The sequence below is a fragment of the Streptopelia decaocto genome (assembly GCF_964273445.1).
Source record: "Streptopelia decaocto genome assembly, chromosome: 3".
In the NCBI taxonomy this organism is placed as follows: domain Eukaryota; kingdom Metazoa; phylum Chordata; class Aves; order Columbiformes; family Columbidae; genus Streptopelia; species Streptopelia decaocto.
In genome coordinates this window covers 110,965,491-110,985,389 of record NC_138656.1, presented here as the reverse complement: position 1 = coordinate 110,985,389, position 19,899 = coordinate 110,965,491, and the positions used below count along the sequence as shown (strand labels likewise).

General features: G+C 42.3%; 1 protein-coding gene across 1 annotated transcript in view; it reads left to right on the top strand.

The window, feature by feature from the left end:
* HS1BP3 (HCLS1 binding protein 3) overlaps positions 1–18,879 on the top strand; it is a 52,514-nt gene extending 33,635 nt beyond the window's left edge. The window contains exons 5-7 of the mRNA XM_082048846.1: positions 7,078–7,235; positions 7,727–7,862; positions 18,490–18,879. Coding sequence (XP_081904972.1) covers positions 7,078–7,235; positions 7,727–7,862; positions 18,490–18,718 — 523 coding nt within the window. The 3' untranslated portion in view covers positions 18,719–18,879. The remainder of the gene's footprint in view (positions 1–7,077; positions 7,236–7,726; positions 7,863–18,489) is intronic.
* Positions 18,880–19,899: the final 1,020 nt, after the last annotated feature.

The window sequence follows — 19,899 nt, the reverse complement described above, 5'->3', positions numbered from 1 at the left end:
TTGTCATATTTATATACTTGTTGTGTCACACATTTTATTGTTGAGTTATACTGCATGTAGACATCACTTTACAGGCATGCAACACAGTACTTGCCCAAGAATTTGTTTTCTTTGGAGCTACAGACCTGTAACAATTATTAATTAGTGTAAGGAATGGATTTTTTTCTTGAGAGTGTAATTTTTATAGGGTCAAAACATAAAGCTAGGCCTGATAGCAAAGGCTTGGATAGTGAGCTTAAAGAAAACAGATGAAGGAGTAACGTCTGGCAGAGTTTGTTAAGTCCAAACTGTTCATCCTATTTTTTTCCTGGTAAAGCTTCCTTTCTCCAGAAAGATTTTATGTTTATTTAACATTTAACAATAATTTTATTTTTTATTGACAACTGACTGGTAAACAACCTTGTTTATTTTCTGTGGTCAGTAGTTATAGCTGGTTATCACTTGTAATCACCTTCAACCTCATCTCTTTCTCTTTCTTTGCTAACTTGTCTGCTGTTACCTCTGCTTAATTTCATCCCTTTTTTTTTCCTTACCCTCCCTTCCTCATTTTCCCTCTTTCCCATTGCAGTTTCTTGTTTCTCCTTCAGTTGCAGCCTGTGATCTTTTTCAAAAGCACAATTTGACCAACAATAGTAATCTTTAGAGTTAAAGCAGAAAAAGAAGAGTCCAGAATAGAGCTCTGGAGGGTAAGAGGATGATGCAGATGAGGAGAAGAGGGCTGAAGATGATGAGGAGACCTATTATAATTGTCAGTGTGGAGAATAAGGCAAAGCTGCAGATTCTGGAGGTGGAACAAGTGCCTGATACTGACCAGAAATTTGGAGAGATGGATTGAATGAAAAGGGGAAACAGGATCATATTGGGCAGAAATTGCAAGGACTAGTCACAGGGAAAACAGAAGGTGCCCCAGAAGAGGGAAACAGAGGAAAAATCAATGTTTCTCTCATTTTTTTTAAATTTGAAATCAAGTCTTACCAAAATACAAATATAGAAAGATAATTGGGGCTATAAAAAAGCTGATATGCCTCAAGCCCTGACGCTGCCATCATCATGCGTGCCTTTTAACTCTTTTATTAATTCATAGGCTGAACAGCAAGACATAATATTCTCTCCTCCTCGTCCCACCAAAGTTGCAGAGAAAAACCAAAAAGAGAATGTTCTGGTTTTGCCCCCTCCTTGCTTGAGGCATCTGAGTGCCTGAGTTAGAGCAGAGGTATTAATAGCTCCGACTCCTTCTCTCCAGAGCATCAGGTACCTGAGATGCTTCAGTGGGATCCCTGTCCACAGGAGCTTGAGCACAGGAGCTGCCGTTGGCTGGTCCTGCTGGAGAAGAAAACAGTGGGAAGTCTCAGGGTTGCAATGTCAGCCCTTGGATAAGATACCATTATTAACCAAGCCTGTAGGCTCATAAAAAGGAAAGAGCAGTGTGATTCCAGCAGGACTTTAGTAATGAATGCTTTTTTAATTACTTACTGATTATATGCAATTATCTGCCTTTCTTTAACTTTACCAAGCATCAAGGCGATGCTCACCAGGCCATACTTCATGTTGTACTTTTCTAGCTTTTCTAATTTCTAAAACAGCTTTATTTTTAGCCCTCTGTAACCTCCCTGAAGTTCTAAAATGTGTTGAGTAGTTACATCCAGGGTGCAGAAAGATACTTGGCCAGCTTTTTTCCAAAACACATTAGTGCGTGTTATCTGGTATTGCATATTTGAAAATGTGCATCATTCACAGGAGTATTAGGATAAGAACTGTTTCACTGGTGTCAAAAAGCCTGAAAATAGCATTCTGCTGCTTTGCAGATGAAATCTAAAATACTAGTGAGTATTTTTGGCTTTTTCACATCATTATTGGCAACTTTATTATGCCTTTCTTGTTCTGGACCTGTGTCCTTACTGTGGTTTAATTTAGTCATTATTATATTTTGGAGCTTGGTTTTTGTTGTCCTTAACTTCTTTCAGCAAGTCTCACATTCTGGTTTAGTCTAGAAAACTGAAGGAAAATGATGAATAAATTTCTTTTATGTTTATTTTCTTTCTTTGCAATCTACTGCGTAACCCTCGTTCCCTTGCCAGGCATGAGAGTGCCTGTCTGATTTATTAGTTATTTAGCTGAGAACGTTTTAGGAAATGTTTCTATGATTATTGCTAATGAGCTGCATACTAAACAAAAGTTGTCCGTCTGTGGTCTTGTCATCTCTTTTCAAATTATATTGAAAAAGGATGTAATCAGAAAGCTTGAGGAGATTATGAAAACAGCTTGGCTTCTTTTAGGAAGAACAGGTTCTCCTGAGTGCTGACCCCTTCAGAAAAATCTCTCCACAAAAGCAGGTCCTTCGATGGGAGCTGAACTCTGTTCCTTCAGGCTTTCTTCCATCTGTTGATCTGGTGGAACAATAGTCCAAGGCTGGGCTAATCCATGGGCTGCAGCAGCAGAAACTTTGCCTGCAATTGACTGCTTGTCTTCCAAATTACTTCTAATAGGAGATTTATTCCATCTATTATGCATTATCCTATTTTGGGATATGCCAGAGCCATTTAAAACACTGTAAGTTACTGTGATGTCCACAAGACAAAGATTACTGTGTGAGGTAAAAGATCCCCGCGGCCAGCACTTGTCACGGTTGCTGAACGCTCAGCAGTCAGGCCGCCTGGAGCTGACGGGCTTAGAATTTCTATTTGGCTTTCCTTGCCCAAAGCGGATGAGAATGACTCCCTTTGTCCTGTCTGTTGTTATCAGGCGGCTTTGGAAAATGAGCACTGTTGGATGAAAAGAAAGCAGCAGATGACATTTTGTTTTCTGCAGGGACTAGTGTGGGGGTTCTTTGTTTTTTCAGAATTGGTTTTCAAGAAGATGTGCTAATATTGCTGCTGTTTTAGCAGTAGTTCTTTTGTTGAAGCCTGAACGTAGATTTGCGGGAGGTGGGATGTCCGTTTGTATTAGTGAGCTCTTTCCTTGTAAAATCCCATGGACACCTAAAATATATGTCCATTCTGAATAAGTCTTTTCGTATTACCGCAACATTCCTTTCATGGAGCATGATCTTATTTCTATAAAAAAAAGAGACAGTCATATTTTCAGAATAATAAATTCTGAAGATTTTTGTCTGTGCGCTGGGATTACACTTATTCTGAATAACGACACACACTCTTTAACCCAGTACTGAGCAAGGATCAAGGATTGCTGTCTGTATTGAGGACAGTAGACATGCCCTTTGATTTAAGCTCTGTGTCACCAAGCATTAGGTCTGGAGGTCCAATATTTCAAAATACAACTGCCACACATGCAGGTCTGGAAATGTTCTGACTTTGGAGTGTCTTAATCATCCTTGTGGTTGTTTTCTACAGTTTATCTGCATTATTGGTGGGCCAGTGAGACATGGAGGCTGCCAAACAAGTGACCTACATTGTGTCGGCAAACAACCACGAAAGAGTGGCGCTCACAAATGAGTTAAGTTTGGAAGTGCCTTCTGCATACAGGGGTTTGTTGACATTTTCAGGGGTGATTTGAGAATCGTTTGGGAGCCAGGGATCCCAGCTGGGTTGTCAAGTGCGCCAGCAGCCTGACTGGGTGGATTCATGTACTGTAATTTTTGATCATCCAGTTTTGTCCATGTCAGTTCATAGGCTTGTCTTTATCTACAGTCATTTATGAGCAGTTCGGTTCCTTTTTGGACTCAGAGCAGAAGATGGTAGTGTTTTGGAATCATTCTCATAGTGCTTCACGTATAGTGAGTGAGCTCAACTGGGTAAATATGTTCAGCTGAACAAAGGATACATCATCTTTAGGGCTGGTTTGTTTTTTGTTAAGATTTTTGAAATTCACTAGAGTGGTCTTCCAGGGTTCCCTTGTTTCAGCAACAAAGAAATAGCAGTGACACGAGTCATCTTCTGCCAGCTGGATGCCAATAGTTTGAAAATGTCAAGTGCCAAGGTTGTGAGTGTGATGTACAAAGAAGATGCTGATGAAGTGCAGGTCTTGGGTACAGTAGTGCTTTGGGAGACTAGGTGTTCCTTCATTTTTGTCTTCCCCAAAGCCTCTGCATCCCTGCACCGTCTTACTGCATCCTAGCACATTGTGATCATTGAATTAACTGTCCTTGCAGCTTCTCCTCCGCACACCTACCAGCGTGTGGCTTCACGATGAGCCCAGTTCCAGCTGAGCCCCCGGTCCCTGCTCGTGGGGAGGTGGCAGAAGTACAGACGGGATGAGCGGGCAGGCAGACAAACAGCCCAGCTGAAGCTGATGGGGAAACCAGAACCTCAGACAAGCTCCTAAACTTCTTGCACAGCCTTTCTCACCCATTAACCTCTGCTCAGTGCACAGCCGGGGCTGGCACAGCTAAATACAGAACCGTGGGAACCCGCTTTCCCAGTTGGAGACCGACCTCAGCAGAGTCCCTGTATGGGTCTGGTGGAATTACTTGGCAGAATAGCTGTGGCTTCCTTAGAAGGGCAGTGAGGGGAAACAACTTGAAGGCAGAAAAACAACTTCAAGTTCCTACTGGTAGCAGCCAAGCCCTGGGGGTTTGGCCCCGTGCCCTGTAGCTGCCAATGGAGTCTCCTGGTAAAACAGAAAGTGAACCAGTGTAAGGGGGCTGGTTTGGTGGGTAGACTAAACAGAAAGTTATTACCAGGACCTTTCAGTTCAATTAATTTTGTTTTACATGGCTGTTCTTTATCACACCCTTTACGGTTCTCTTCCCTTTCCTCAGTATTTCCCACCATTCTGATACTCTGCTGCAAATACTTTAGCTAACTATTAGTAACTCCTTGTTAACTTCACTGGGGTGGAGAGCTGTTGTTGGGAATGTATTGGCTCATGTATATAAGTACCTGTGGCATAACAGGCTCTTATGCATCAGGAAAGCTGTTGTAACTCTCTGGATGGACGAGGGATCATGTCGAAGACTTTCTGGCACTCCGTAGGTTGGCAAATCCTCATCTATATGATCATTCACTTCTCAAAGAATATTTACAAGGGATGAATATACAAATAAAGGTTGCTTCTTCCCTAGTAGATGGGGTTTAGTTGTGTCTGCTAATTCTATTTTTAAACAATTTGACTGTTGTGAAAGATTTAGTCTTACTGTTCTTCTGTTGCTGTTGTTAAATATAACGGCTCTCATTTTTTAAATTTTCTTTTGATACTTAGCTGCATTTGAGTGATAGGTTTCTTAGTTAATAAAGCAATGAATTTGAGTTCATGTAGAAATCCTAAGTGAAAGCAACCTGGCACGTACATATTATAACTTTAGATTTTGTCAGGTTTTGGAAGAAGGATCTTTTACAAATGCTTCAGTTTGAGACAGTTCCTTAGAGGTGACCTTTCAAAAGTAGCTCAAATTCAGAAGTCGCATCCATAATGAAAATAAATGTGAAAAAAAGAAAGCCATCAAGGTTTCTCCTGTTTTAAAAAGAAGGTTTGTATCATAAATAGTACAGTAAATTAGTCACTGACAACTGCAGTATATCAAATAGGATATATTTCCAAATAAGGCCGTATTTAACTTCTGCACGAGGCTTCCTCTTTGGCATTTGAACTGCAGCATTTCCCATTGCTAAGAGACAAAGTGGTGGTAGCAAGGTAACATCATCCATGAGTTCTATTTTGGTGATAATAAACTTGTAAAAGTAACTAGAAGTAACTGGACTCCACTCTTTTGTGTGCAGCTGCAATCGGAAGAGGATTTTACAAGATTCCTTAATGTAGTTGGAATGTATGTATAATCTTTTGACCTTGTTCTTAGTTTTTGATGACTATGGCATGTTAAGTTCTGATAATTGAGTTTGCTCTGGGCTGAAACCTGACCTGCTCTCTGCAAAGGAAATCAGATCTTGTATTGTAAGAGGCCCTCAAAGGGGCTGCCTTAGAAATTGCAGGGCCATGACTGCAAAGAGTAAAGATCTCTGAAATTTGGCAATTTCTAGGAAGGACATGCTGTCCTAAGGAATGCTTTTCTTTCAGCTTAGTTTGAGTTGGACTTTTCATCCAAAGGGTTCTGTCCTGTTCTTTAAATGTTCTTTTTCGTGCCATCTGGTTTGCCTCACAACTTAAGCCGCCCTGCTGCGAGAGCTGCCTTGTAGCTTCAGCTGGTGGAACGTGACTCCTCGGTATGAGAGCATGAGGCACAGGCTCTTCACTCTGTTCTTGGAAGGGGATTCGTCTCTCCTTGTTTAAGCCATGTGCAAATGAGGCCTCTAATCCAAGCTAGTTTTTAGCTTCCTTCTCCAGCCGGGAGGAGAGGAGATCTTCAGAGATTAATTGCATCCAAATATCAGTGTTCAAAATAGATGGGATTAATTGTCCTGTGGAGATGTCTTTTTCCACCGAGTTGGGAAGAAGCCTAAAAATTAACTTTGTCACTGTCAAATTTTAGAGAAGACCAAATTTAGAGGAAGCTAATATTCTCCTTGGCTCAAGAAAGAACTCAGTGACATTTGTAAATTCTGCAAATAGCAGTCTGTCCAACCAAGTATCTTTCAGTCCCTGCTTGCTTCAGCTTAAAGGTGATGTAGTCTTCATATCGTGTCCCTCTGGGGACGGTGAGGAGAGTGTCTAACACCTTGATGTAAGGACTATGCAGCAGTCAAAAACAGCAGCAGACGCTGGCAAAATAAAGGAACAAAAGATTTTTTAAAACCTTTCCAAAGGGATCAGTACAATGGTCCAACCTGCACTTTATTTTTCAAGCCGTCCCTTTTCTGTCTGTCTATGAATGGCTTTTTCTTTCTTATTTTAAGCTTTCTGTGTTGGAGGAGCAGAACTGCTTAAAATAAATGGGATTGGGTGGTAGTTTGCACAGCACAGTATTGTTAGCCCTGCTCTTCCAGTCCCATTGGGTTCCCTGATAGTTCTTGAGAATACAAAACATGAGCACAGGTAGGTGATGTCAGACCAACAGTCCCTCCAGCTCAATATCCTGTTCCTGCCAGCAGCTAAAAGATGTCCATGTACCTTTCTCTAATCCTTTCCCAACCTCCATCTATTTTCAACTTTTGAGACTTTCTAGCCGTAAATCTTCCACGTTAAATGAAGAATTGCAGCTGACTTTCTTGTCTCGCATGTTTTCAGAACTAAAAAAAAAAAGAAGGTATCTGCTCCTGCTCCTCCAACCAAGGAAGAAAAACCCAAATTAACCATTTTTGAAGAGGAAGTAGATCCAGATGAAGGACTCTTTGGCCCAGAAAAAGATTTCTCATCAGTTGGTCCCAGGAAGAAGATGAAAGAGAGTAAATCCGGTTTATATTTTTATATACAGATAGTTTTCTCTAAAGCATAAATGAGCTTTTAAAATGTAGTGATACAGAGTATACCAGCTAAGTAATGACTTGGGAATGTCAAGGCAAATCTTCAGCTGAGGCAGAATCATCTAAAATCATTCAGAAAGAATCTCTAAGACCTGTAGTTTGCACAGATGTTCGCTGTTGAGATTTTGGGCTGGGATATAGTTCTTTGGGAGCTGGTGGTCCCACAGTCACTCATGCCATACTAACAAGAATAACGTGACCTACTTTTGAGTGCAAGAAGAAAGCAGATTTACCGAGTCCTGAGAGTGCAGAGTAGCCCTGCACTTCGTGGACTGGAACTCCTTGTAAAAAAAAGAATTGTCTACGTGATCCTTTTTTTCAGCCCAGCAGCCAGATTTACCAGCTGGTGTTAATGCAGGTATTGTGTTACATAGCATGATGTAACTACAGCATTTTCTGGTTCCCCTTTCTAGATCTGAAATTATTTGAAGATCCAGACCTCGGTGGAGCGGTAAGACTGGGTGACTCACTACTGCTGCCAGCGGCCTGTCAGCACAGGGAGCCCGTGCTGAACACAGATCCTGAGGAGGACACTGAGGAACTGCTGAGGTACGCATCTCAAATCTGTCCTGTAGGATGAAGGTGATCTGAGGAGTCATTTAAACCTCAAAACAAAAGAATTTGAGGGCAAAGTTTAAATTCCTTGAATGCTAACTGTGAATCAGTAATTGTATTTACAAGTAGAGGTAAGATATGTGTCAGGAAGCTTGGAAAGCAAACACATTAAAAAGGAAATGAGAAGGACCCTTTGAGAAAAGTAGCGTGCAAGGTATTATTCTGTGACTCCAGAAGAAGGGTCTTGAATGCCTAAGGCATGCCATCTAGTCCCTGTTTTCTAACATGACACTTCGACTTTCTGCAAGTGATCCACAGGGAGTGAAAACTGACCTCCATGGTGAAAAGTGAGAAGTAAAGAAACAGAGGAATTCAGCTTTAAAAGCTGAAATCAGGGGCTCTTGCCTCTTGCAACAAGAGGAATGATTTTCTGCTGGTAGCTCACAAACCTCAGTGCCCACTTCAGGAGGAATCCTGTGCCCACCTCTACTGTTGTAAAGGACTCTCATTAATCACCCTGCATTTAATTTTTAATCTAATGGAAAGGAGGACTGGAGCTCACAGTTACAGGAATGCATAATGTACTTGTTCTTACACTTACCTACCTACTTGTTAGTGTAACCCTGGAGTATATAATCACTTAATGTGTTTTATTCCTGACATCTCTCCCAGAAGGCTAGTTTGCCTGCTCTGGTAATGCTTACGAGATCAACCAGAGAGACCAGCATCACCAGCGAATCTGTGCTACAGTAAAAAGTCAAATTCATACCTTCTGGATCTCAGGCTGGCATCTGAATGATGAGGCCAACCTGCTCCCATGGCTAATTCTCGCCAGCCAGGTCCTGTTAGGATGTATGATTTCTGCAGCAGGTACTAAACCCAGGAGAGAGAACCTGTGTGTGGTTTCAGACCTCTCCTGAAGCTGGTAATTTTGCAGCTATTGCTTTCTGTGCATGCAGAAGTGCTAGCTGTCTCAGCAGTAATGCCTAACTTAATTTAAACAGAGGTTAAATTGGTTTGGGTGCCATCTCGCATTTCATCCTGACAGCCCACCTGATGTTTATAGAAGCTGATGAGGCAGGACATGACCTGGTTTAGGGCTGTGGTATATTGGGAGCAAACAAACACGTAAGCGCTTGCAATATTTTTGGGTTTGCTTTTACCTCTGCTAGCAATCTCAGCACATAGTGCTTGATCCAGATTGTTTATATGGCTAGAAGAGAAGCACCCATTTCAATGCGGTCCTTGTATTAATATCCACTAGAGGAGAGAGTTTCTCCATCTGTCAGGTTAATGTCCTTCGGATTATATGTTTTCTCTTCCACTGTGGTAGAGAAAGGTCTCTGAAGTCTGTGCCGAGACCAATAGACCATCTTTTTAGATCAGTTTGAGGCCATCAGTGTTAGCAGCACACCCAGATGGTAACAGAAACCCATGAGAAAAAGTTTCCATTTCTTTTCAATTCCAGTAGTTTTCATTTATTCTTGAATTGTCCCAGCGCTTTCAGTAGTTGACAAGTCATCAAGGTCCAATTGGAAATGAACACACATAATGAAGCAGAAAATCATGGCAGCAGTCCAATGGGAAAGTTGCTATGGGAATGCAGAGGCAACTCCTGGCTGCTCAAGAGGTACAGGCAGATGGGCCTGTTCAGGTGCCCAATGCCCTCTGAAATCTCCTGAATAAACCTAGTTCACGGTGTTATCTGCACATCGTAGAGAGCTCGTGGACTGAATTACTAGGTGACTGGGGGCTTTACTGTTAAAATGACAGGAGAAAAGAGCAGCCTGGTCCTAAATCTATTCCCAAGGATAGTCCCGTTAACAGCTGTTAAAAGGAGGAAGAGCAGAGGCAATGCTGTTTTAACCTAGTAGACTGTTTCATCTCACCTGTTTGTAAATTGCCTGGGCATATTTTGTCAAGACCTAAGACCGGCCTGAGCTTTGATGCACCAGCAGGTCTGTGGTAGGTAGATATATTTGCTGTCCATAGATGGATTAGCTGAGCAATGCAGATGTGGTAGCTCTTGACTTAGGTAGTGTGCATCTGCATGAGCCACATGCTCTGCTCACATGCATGTGGTAGATCTGAGAAGCGTCTGACTTACTGGAAAATGTGCTTTCCAGTGAATCATGGGCAGGGATAGGAGAACACAGCCTAAGGCAGAACCTTCTCCTTCCAAAGGGGAGATGGGACAAGGTGATGTTCAGAGCAGAGCACAGCACAGGAGCAACCAAGTCCTTCATGGTCTTTATGGTACCTGTGTGGTTGTAACAGCAGCATCACCACAGCGCTGTCAGCACAGCAGAGAATCCCCAGCAGTGACTTGTAACTCCCAAGGAAGAGACTGTTATGGAGACAAATGAGTCTGCAAAATGTGCGTGGGCTGTGCTTGTCACAACATGAGGGAGAAGAGAATATGATAAATGTTCTCAAACTGAAGACTGTGCTCTCTGTGGGTACCTGCTTAAATGAAACGAGAATTACTATTTTAAATAGAATTACCTACTTTACGTTGACAAGTGTTGAGCTCTGAGAAGAACCAATTGCTTTGTAAGTGTAATGAAAGATTTATGGCAAAATGCCCATGTCCATTCAAACAAATAGCTTCCCTCTTCCCGACCATTGACCAGCCTTTTACTGGTTACTAATTTCATGGCCTACCAACGAATATTAAGTCATGGTGATGGAGAAACTAGGTGAGCTACCTCACTCTAACCACTGGCATTGTAGATATAGACACTCTTTCCTCCCACTAGGTCTGCCATAATATATGAGTGAGATGCCTGTAGAGCACTGTACTTGCATGTCCTTCCAGAACCTCTGGAAAAGAGATCAATTGCTGTGGTAGGAACCAGCAAGGTCAAGCCCCATCATGTTGCTTTCAGACAGAAAGGAACACATCATACTCTTCCTTCATGGGATGTGGTTTGAGAAAGGGAAGGATAGATAACAAAGTCTTTTTGGCTTATCTTTTCACCACAGGGATATGGAGAAACCGCAGGCTCTTCTGAGAAGTCCTGGGTACCATTGCTTTTGACTTTTCCAAGGTGCAAGGTGGCCAGCTGCAGTGAGATGAAATGGTAGCTGATCAACCCTTTCCCAGATGTTAAAAAGAATTATCCTTGGGACCAGCTTCTCTTTTCTCCTGTCATTTTTCTAGGTCACATCATACCATATAAAGATGCCTTCTGGATGTGTTTGGCCATTTACCCCCACTCTCAAAGCTTCTCTTCAGGTCTGATTCCCATTTAAGTTAGAGACAGAAGTCAGCTTCTGCAGAAATCACTATCCTGCAAACTCTCTCATCATGCATTCTCATACCATCTTATTTTCTCATCTCCATCCACCCAGTGGCCACAGATGTGCAAATTAAGTTTTCATGCAGCAGGACTGTGGTTGACCTCTTCTGCCTCATTAATCTAAATTGTGCCTGCTTGGTGTGATGGATCAGGCTTTTGTGGAGAACCGATGCTAGAATTGATCCTGTGAATGTTTCAGCAGCTCTGTGGGCCCACAGAATTACATAAATCATCACACATCCTAGCCTGAAATAATTATCGCAGTCGTCTGAGCAGCTTTTTAGGAGAGATTTAATTAACTTCACCTTTGATAATGAATAGGGAGTTGAATGGGAAGGAAGCAGCTGTCAGCATAAGATTTGTCTTTTTTCCAGTCCCGAGACCAGTGTCAGCGGCAGGATCCCAGTTCTGCCCTGTGATGGCAGACCTGATGTGTTCTTTCTCAGGCTTACAAGACTTCTGGTCTTGAAAGGGACAGTCCAGCTCTTACCTTTGTGCTACAGCTGCATCATCCTGCCCATACCCTTAAAAGATGAATTTTGCCTGGATTTGCAGGTTTATCTGTATTTACAGCTGCAAGCTGCGCCATCAGTGATGCAAGTGATGACCCTTTCAGGAGTTACTTACTAGAAGCTGAAGCTCTTTGTGAAACCGCATCCTGACAATGGCCATTTCTAAACACCGTTCAGTCCATACAGCTTCTGGAGAAGATTTGTTAGGTTCAGGTTTACTGAGAACGTGTTTCCACTCTTGAAGCAGAAAAAGTTTGTATGTTCTTCATTTAAGAGACCATTAACGGATGCTGAATTCAGAGAGCAACACTTACATCTTCAGACTAGCCAGGAGTCATATGGGACACCATCTCCAGCACTAAATGATGACAAATGCTTTATTTGCTGTTCTGAGGATGTGAGAGCTGCACCATAGGTGGGAGAAGAGCTTTGAGAATCTCCACGGGGTTTAACTTTAGATCTTCTGGGCAGAGGGTAGTTTGGGTGTTGGACAGGTGGCAGGGGAGGTTGCAACAATGGAATCAGACATTTCCTGACCACTCCAGGGCAGTTTCTCTTGCTTGCTGTGACCTGACTTTGGGGAAGGAGCCTTGATTTGGCTGCAGTGGCTTTCTGTAAACAAATATGTTCTTCTTTTCCTAACAGTTTTTGATGGGTTTTCTTTGCTGCCCAGAGCACTTTCTATGACGGTTTCCAAAAATTTATTTTGTTCATTGCATTTGTCCTGTGATGTGTAGGGAAGCTACTTACAAACAATGGAAGAGCTACAAAGTAAACTTGGCCAACAGAATAGAAAGGATTTTGCCAAGACAGGAAACATTAATTTTTGCCCCACCCCTAGGAACACTTATGTGTTGTATAGAATAATGCAGTGACCCAGAGTCCTGGTCTCTCCTAGTGTAGCAAGAGATGCATTTGCTAGGCTTGAGAGTCACCAGATTTCAACTGTCATGCCCCAGGTTACCTGCATTTTTGACAGCCATCTTCAGCTGGGGGGTAACAGCTGCCTGCTCCTCCCTGCCCCACCCGTGCCTTTGCCTGGTGACTGAGGGACAGAATGGAATCAGAGAGTGGTTGGGGTTGGAAGGGACCTCTGGAGATTACCTCATCCAACCCACCTGCTAAAGCAGGTTCACCAGAGCAGATCGCACAGGAATGTGTCCAGGTGAGTTTGAATATCTCCAGAGAAGGAGACTCCACAGCCTCTCTGGGCAGCCTGTTCCAGGGCTCTGGCACCTCAAAGGAAAGAAGTTTATTCTCGTACTCGATGGAACCTCCTGTGCTTCAGTCTGTGCCTGTTGCCCCTCATCCTATCGTTGGTCACCACTGAAAAGAGTCTGGTCCATCCTCTTGACACTCACCCTTGAGATTTCTATAAGCATTGATGAGATCCTCTCTCAGCTTCTTTTCTCTAGGCTGAGCAGACCCAGCTCTCTCATAAGAGCTCTCCTCATAAGAAAGATGCTCCAGACCCCTCATCATCTTTGTGGCCCACCACTGGACTCCCTCCAAATTACACTTTCTAGAGAAGCAAGAGACAGAGGCTTGAAATTGTTCAGACTGGTGAAAAATGGAACCAGCTGTCTGGTTCAAATTGTAAAAATTGAATTGTCTCATTTCCTGGGTGAGTGATCTAACCAGTAGACTGTTCCCCTCAGAGAGCTTCTCGTGGACATGTGCATGTAGGACTTACCTCTACTCATGAGCCTGGTGACTGCGCACAGCTGGGAATGTCCTTGTCCTGCACCAGCTCCGTGTTGTGCCTGGGAGCTTTTTGAGGAGGGCTAATCTGTCCCAGACCAAAGCTGTGGCAGTGGTTCTTCTAGCATTTCAGCAGTACAGACTCTGATGTTCCAGTGTCCAGACGTATTCCCCAGCACTTGTTAAAGTACCAATATGAATTTACCTGTGATGGATGGCAGGGGAAAGCAGGAACAGGAGGGGAGATACCTCCCACACAGCCCCCTGCGCTTCACCCTCCTGTGGTTAACTCCAGCCTGTGTAATTTCTATGGCCCTTTTAGACATCACGCTATCTGTAATGACCATAGCAGAAGTGATGGTCAACAGATGCTTCAAAGCCTCCTGCCTGGTTTTGGACACAGCTATTTTCCCAAGTCATATATGTGACATTACACCTCTCCCCAAGGCTTCACTAAGGTGTCTCTTGTACTTGGAATCAACACCAGACAAAATAAAGACACTGATAATAAGATAGGGAAGGATAAAAGTCTGTTCTGCAAGAACTGCTGTGAGTTGCATAACCTGGCTTCAAGTATGATCCTTTTGGATAGTTCAGCAAATTAATGGGAGTCTTTTGTCTCTTCCTTTCATTACTGATTCTCCTCATTAGAGCATTCCCAGCAAGCAGAGGTCACTGTCCCCATCACGCTAGATGCCGTGCATGCCCATAGTAATTCCTGTCCCAAAGATCTTGTCCAGATAGACAGGACAGAGTTCAGAGAAGCAGCATCTAAAATGCTGATGTTCTGATGGCAGCTGTGTCTGTCTCCAAGTCAGAATTCGTTCACTCTCTCAAAGTCCACATGATAGCAGTTATATCACAGGGCTTTGTGACATCCTTTCTTCAGAAAGGGTTTTGATTACTTTCTGTGTCTGGAAACAATGAGATTTTCCACCAATAGAGTTTTTGAATCAGCACAACAGTATGGCAGGAATTTTAAACAATGTGGCATTGCTTTTCCTTTACAGAGAAAGAAAGAGACTAATTAGAGAATGATTACTTACGTGGACTCCATGCCTGATTGTCTATAAAAAGATGGAGGGTGGGGGTGGGAAAGTTCTTCCTTTAATCTCCTTGTTATTTCAGAATAGTTGCCTGATTTTTTTTCTTCCTCCTTCAAGTCTGGAGTTAAACATGGTGGTAGTTACACATTGTAATGATTCATTTGCTTCTTAAGAAACAGAAGTCCTTGTTTCTATCTCTGCCTGAGGCATTTTGCATTTTACCTCTTTAGTTTTCCAAAGACAGTTGTGTCTCACATGATCAAACGGCAGTGGATCAAACAGTTTGCCTAGCACTGCAGCACTGAAAAGCGAGTTTTAAGACAAAGAACAAATGCTATCTGCTCTGTTCTCTGTAAAGGATTTCTGTCTAACCAAGGTCTTTCAAAAATCCAGGACAAAAAAAAAAAAAAAGGAGGTTTACATGATCAACTTCCAGACTTTAAAAAATCATCTGTAAAATTTTTGGCCTAAAAGCACACTATCATAAAAACCCACCCCACCCCAAAAAAAACCCTACAACCTAGTGGACTGCATTTTTGGGGGTGTTTATGACTGTGCTGAGCGGTTTTGTTGCTGTGGTTAGTACAGAAATTAGTATAGAGCCACACAGGGGTAGAGAATTTGGGAAGCTCTATGATCCCATCAGGTTAATGAGCTGTGTTTTCTGCTGCCCCTTCTGGGCAGCAGACCTAGTTCAAAGTCATGTTTCCTCCATATGATCTGTGTGTATCATTCATCTGGTTATTATTGTTTCTGTTATTTATGATCAAAACTTTATGATATGGACACTCATTCATTCAGTATTTGTTTATGCCAAGAAAGGAAGCATCAGATCAGCTAAAGAAAGTTAGGCTTCAGAAATACCAGCCCTAACATGTTTTGTTTATTACGCAGCAAAGAGAACAAGAACATGTCTTGGCAATGTGATCACAGGTGTGATATCTCTTGGATATCAGAGTTTGCAGCAAATAAAAATGCCTGGGCTTAAATTAAATTCGTTTCTTCTATGTAGATGAAGAATTCAGGAGAAAGGAATACACTTGACAAGGTGTTCTGTAAGTTAAGTGGGATATGACACACATAGGGAATCATGGAAACTAAGAGATATCGGAAATTTTATTATCTAAGTGGAAGAGAATATAATTTCCAGAATTACTTGGGGCATGAAATTTGAGGTAACAGCAGGAGCTGCCTGCAGGAACACAAAATCCACGAGGTAGAGTTCAAGGTGCAGAGCCCTGGAACAGTGACCCTTCTCTGTCCACCAGTTGGTCTGTTTAGGTGTTTCCTGGGAGTAGATATCAGTGTTCAGTCAGTTGATTTTACAAGATTACCCGTGGTTTAAACTGATCCTTTTTAATTTCTCTTTGGAAGTCACAAAAAGTTCTGACTTCAAGAATGGCTTTGCAGGGTTCTGATCATCTGTTCGGCAGAAATTCCAGGGTAGTCCTCGTTCACTGTATGGCCAGTTCATGGTAAGCATAGTTTGTTTCAGCCTGGACGGTGCAGTCAGAAGTTCCTCACAGCTTTTAATAAGGATGAACATAAAAAAATAAACCCTTGAAATCATGCAGTTTTTCTTAATAACAGTGGGATCCTTAGCTGAGGGTGCTGGAGCTCTTCAAGTCCCTGTGGTTTTAACATTCAAACAAAGTGCACTAGGTATGGAGTAATAAAGTATCTGATTCTTCTGTTGATCATGTTCCCCATGTTTCTGGCCAGTTACTCTAATCAATTGCTTCCCAAATTATGAAAGAGCTCAGCTTTGCTTTCACTGCCTACTCTAGTTTAACTGTCTGTAGAAGGGCCCACCAACTCTTCTGCCAGTGTGGCTGAAGTATTTACAATATCTTTCTTAAGGCTACTGGTAAAAAAAGAGAGAAAGGGAAAAATCACAGTCTCATGTAGTCAACAGTGGCCTCGAAGGGGTCTGGATAATGCCTCCAAGACAGCCTCATTGTCTGGCAGTGAGGAAAATACGAATTACAAAAGACAAATGAGTGGAAGGACCAGAAAATACCTGACATGAAATGAGGTGAGACTCATTCATGCTCCGGGGACTGCCTACCTATGGGGCTTGTAGAAGAAGAAGAAGCTAAGAAGGCACCTTCCTTAGACACCCTGTGTGTTGTCCTGTTCCATTGAGTGGAGCTGCTGGAGAGCCACTCCAACAAACCCCTTCCAGTCTCCAGGGACTCAAATGAGGAGCTTAATAGAATCCTCCCAGAGAGAAACAGCTCTTGTCTCTTCCTTTAGTCACGTCTCCATTTGCTCCTTGCCACTTGCCACGAGATGGTTCTGGCTGCCGTGGCCAACAGAGAGCATCCAGCCCATCCTCCTGGATTGAATTATAGAATGTCATAGAATCACAGAATGTCTTGAGTTGGAAGGGACCCACAAGGATCATCAATTCCAACTCCTGTCCCTGCAGATGACAACCCCACAGTTCACACCATGGAAGGACTGTCCCACCTCTGGATGGAGTGCTCTAGCAGAGACAGAGGGAGAGGATGGGCTTTATGTGTGCCTTTTTGGTTTTTTAAGAATCATTTGATCAGACTTTCTTATCCTTACAAGTTTTGAAGGGAATTTTAGCACTCAAGAAAATTGCAGTCCCTTTGAAATAGCTCCTTCACCTTAATTTTGTCTCCTAGTTCATTTGTAGGTTCCCTCTCAGACTGCCCTTTGGCTGGGGCAGAGGGAGTTGGACAGCTGGCACCATTACAGCCTAATGGGCTGATTCAGTTGATACTGAAGCTTGATAAAAGCAGTTCTTGTATCAGTGCTTGTAAACAAACAGTTAAATCATTTCACTGCCTAAGATGCTATGGTCGTAGAGTGTGTCACACTAGAGCTGGGGTTTGGCAAGGAGATACCCACATATTACATCTTAATCTTTGGCTCCTGGTCCCCCATGTAAAAGTTTTTGCTTGCACTTCTTACGCTTTAGCTTTCTTGATTTTGCGTGCCACAGTTAGGGGTGGCACCTTTGGAAGCCGTGTGTTTTGTAAGCATATTTCAGGTTTGCCTTTTATCAGGGGCTTCACTTCTGTAGCTCATCATTACACAGGACTGCTGGTAATCCATTACACATGGATTGCTGGTTGGGTTTTGACTGCTTAACAATTATTTATCAATCAAACCTTTAGGAAATTAACAACTGCGTTTACTCCTCATGATGCTTTGTTTGACCATTGTGCTCAAAGGACCAAAACAAGAGGCTATTTTGATTCAGAGCAGAAATTACTGTGGCCTGCAAAGACTTCTCTAGCTGTGGTAACTTTCACTTTGCCATCTCCACTACATCTTTTAGAGATGCGATGTGTCACAGCCTTCTTTCCCTTTCCTTCACATACTCACTTCCCAAAGGCAGATACCTCTTGAAGTCACAAGATTATCAGTTTAAAAGTCTCTCTCAGTATCTTTTAACAGCTTTGATGGGAAGAGAGTTGAACACAGCATGCTGTAGCTTTTGATAAGGTCAAACAATCCAGGTAGAAAACATACTGAAGCGTTTCAGGTGTTTTGGGATTTCCTAGTGAAATAGCCACCAAAAATAGTTGTTGTATATGTCCACAGATAGTAAAACTCCTTCGATTTCTTGAAAGCAAATATTAATATAATATTTTTAAAGCCATTAGATTTTCCAGGTTCTCATGAGTGAGCATGGACGATGCTCAGTCTTAGTCTTGGGGGATGGGGATGAAGGGGAAGCAAACCATCCTGTCACAAATCCAAAGCTTTTTTTTTCCCAAACTAAAATCAAGTTATTTTTATTTTGATAATTGCAAATTGCATTTAATTTAAACATTTGAAAACATATTGTAAAATTAATTAACTTGCATAGTGAACTGAAAAATCACATTATAAAAAGACACTTCTTATTTTGGTAACATCATTGCAACTTTTATGGAAAGTTCTTCCTAAAAGAGAAATTCATCAAAGTTGATCCTTTGCTGCAGAAAGTTTTGGGTTTTGCAAGAATACATTTTCTTACACACAAAAAAAGAAGCAGTTCAGAAATTCCCTAAAGGTTACTGATGTTTTCTTCTCATTCCAGAGTTGAAGATGATTTAGAGAAACTCTTGAATTTAACCTCCAAACCAAAACCTAAGGTACCATCAAAACCACCGTTGCCTCAGAAGCCAACAGTTGCCCCCAGGAACACTAATCCATCTCCACTGGCAAAGCCGAAGGAAAACAGCATTCAGGCAATGAGTGAAGTGGACATTCTCCAGTATATCCAGGAAAATGAATCTATCAACAACCAAGATACAAGTCTTTTTTGAACATATATATTTTTAAAATGCAAGGATGTCTTCTTGGCCCAAATTCCCAGTGAGCTCAAGTGGTGGTAGCAAGAACTGACCAGATTTCTTTGCAGTCACAGTGCTCATTTGTGTACATACCATCATATAGTGAGCAGCAGCTTTGACTGGCACAGGCTCAACATGATGTTTTCAAAACAGTGCAGTTGCAATATAGTGTTGCCTTAAATTTTCTGGGTTATACAGGGAATGTGGACAAGGACACAACACTACAGATTGTCTACTACTATTTTAGTATCAACAAATTACAGTTTTGGCCAGTTTAGTCATAATTGCAAATGGTAAGCATGTTGCACACGTGGCAGGTGTAAATAGTGTCCAACAAATGCTCTGAGGCAGGAAAAGATGCTGTTCCTGTCAGTTTAGACAGCGTATTTCAGCTCACTGGAAAGGTCATTTTGCTTTTATCCTGTGCATTTTTGTAGCAGCCCTTTCCTCCCAGACTGGTGTTTCAGTAATTTATAACCAGGAACTGTTAAGTATAGATAACAGTCCCTCTGTAGTTCAGAGAGATACTGAAATTCCAGCTAAGCCTGACAATCTGCTGGCTTTGTTGTTGCTCAAATGCCAGCTTGCAGGACTGCAAACACTGGACACTGTGCACCTCTGGCCCTGGGGAGAACAGCAAATGACTGAAAATAGCCGAGAGTGCAGCTCCAGACATCCGTGGAGGTTGCAGAGTGTCAGAGGTTTGGATGCTGTAGGACTCGTGTCATTTTTTTACCAGCCAAGTCTTCCTGGGCTCCCACTGTAGTTAGTGGAGAGAAAGAGATTTCTCCAGGAGGTGATTCCATGCAGGTGTCCTCATGGAGGAACTCCGAATTGCTCTCTGAAGTCACTGTCCTTCCATTCTCCCTGAACTTAAAGAAGAAGCCATCACAGCTTTTTGATAAAATTACGGTCTGGTCATTACTATAGCAACAGTTAAAACAAGGGAGGACAAACCTGGGATTATCCAGAGGAATAAAGAGGAGAGAAATTTTAATATGCAGGAAAAAACATGGTAGAATGGGCATCCCAAACTACCTCTCTTCTTCCCTGGCTCAGGCACTCTGAGTGAACATGCTGAATTTACATCTAATGTGAGTTGATAGCTGCTGTCACAGGTTCATAACTGTCAATCAAGAGATTCCTGAACTCAT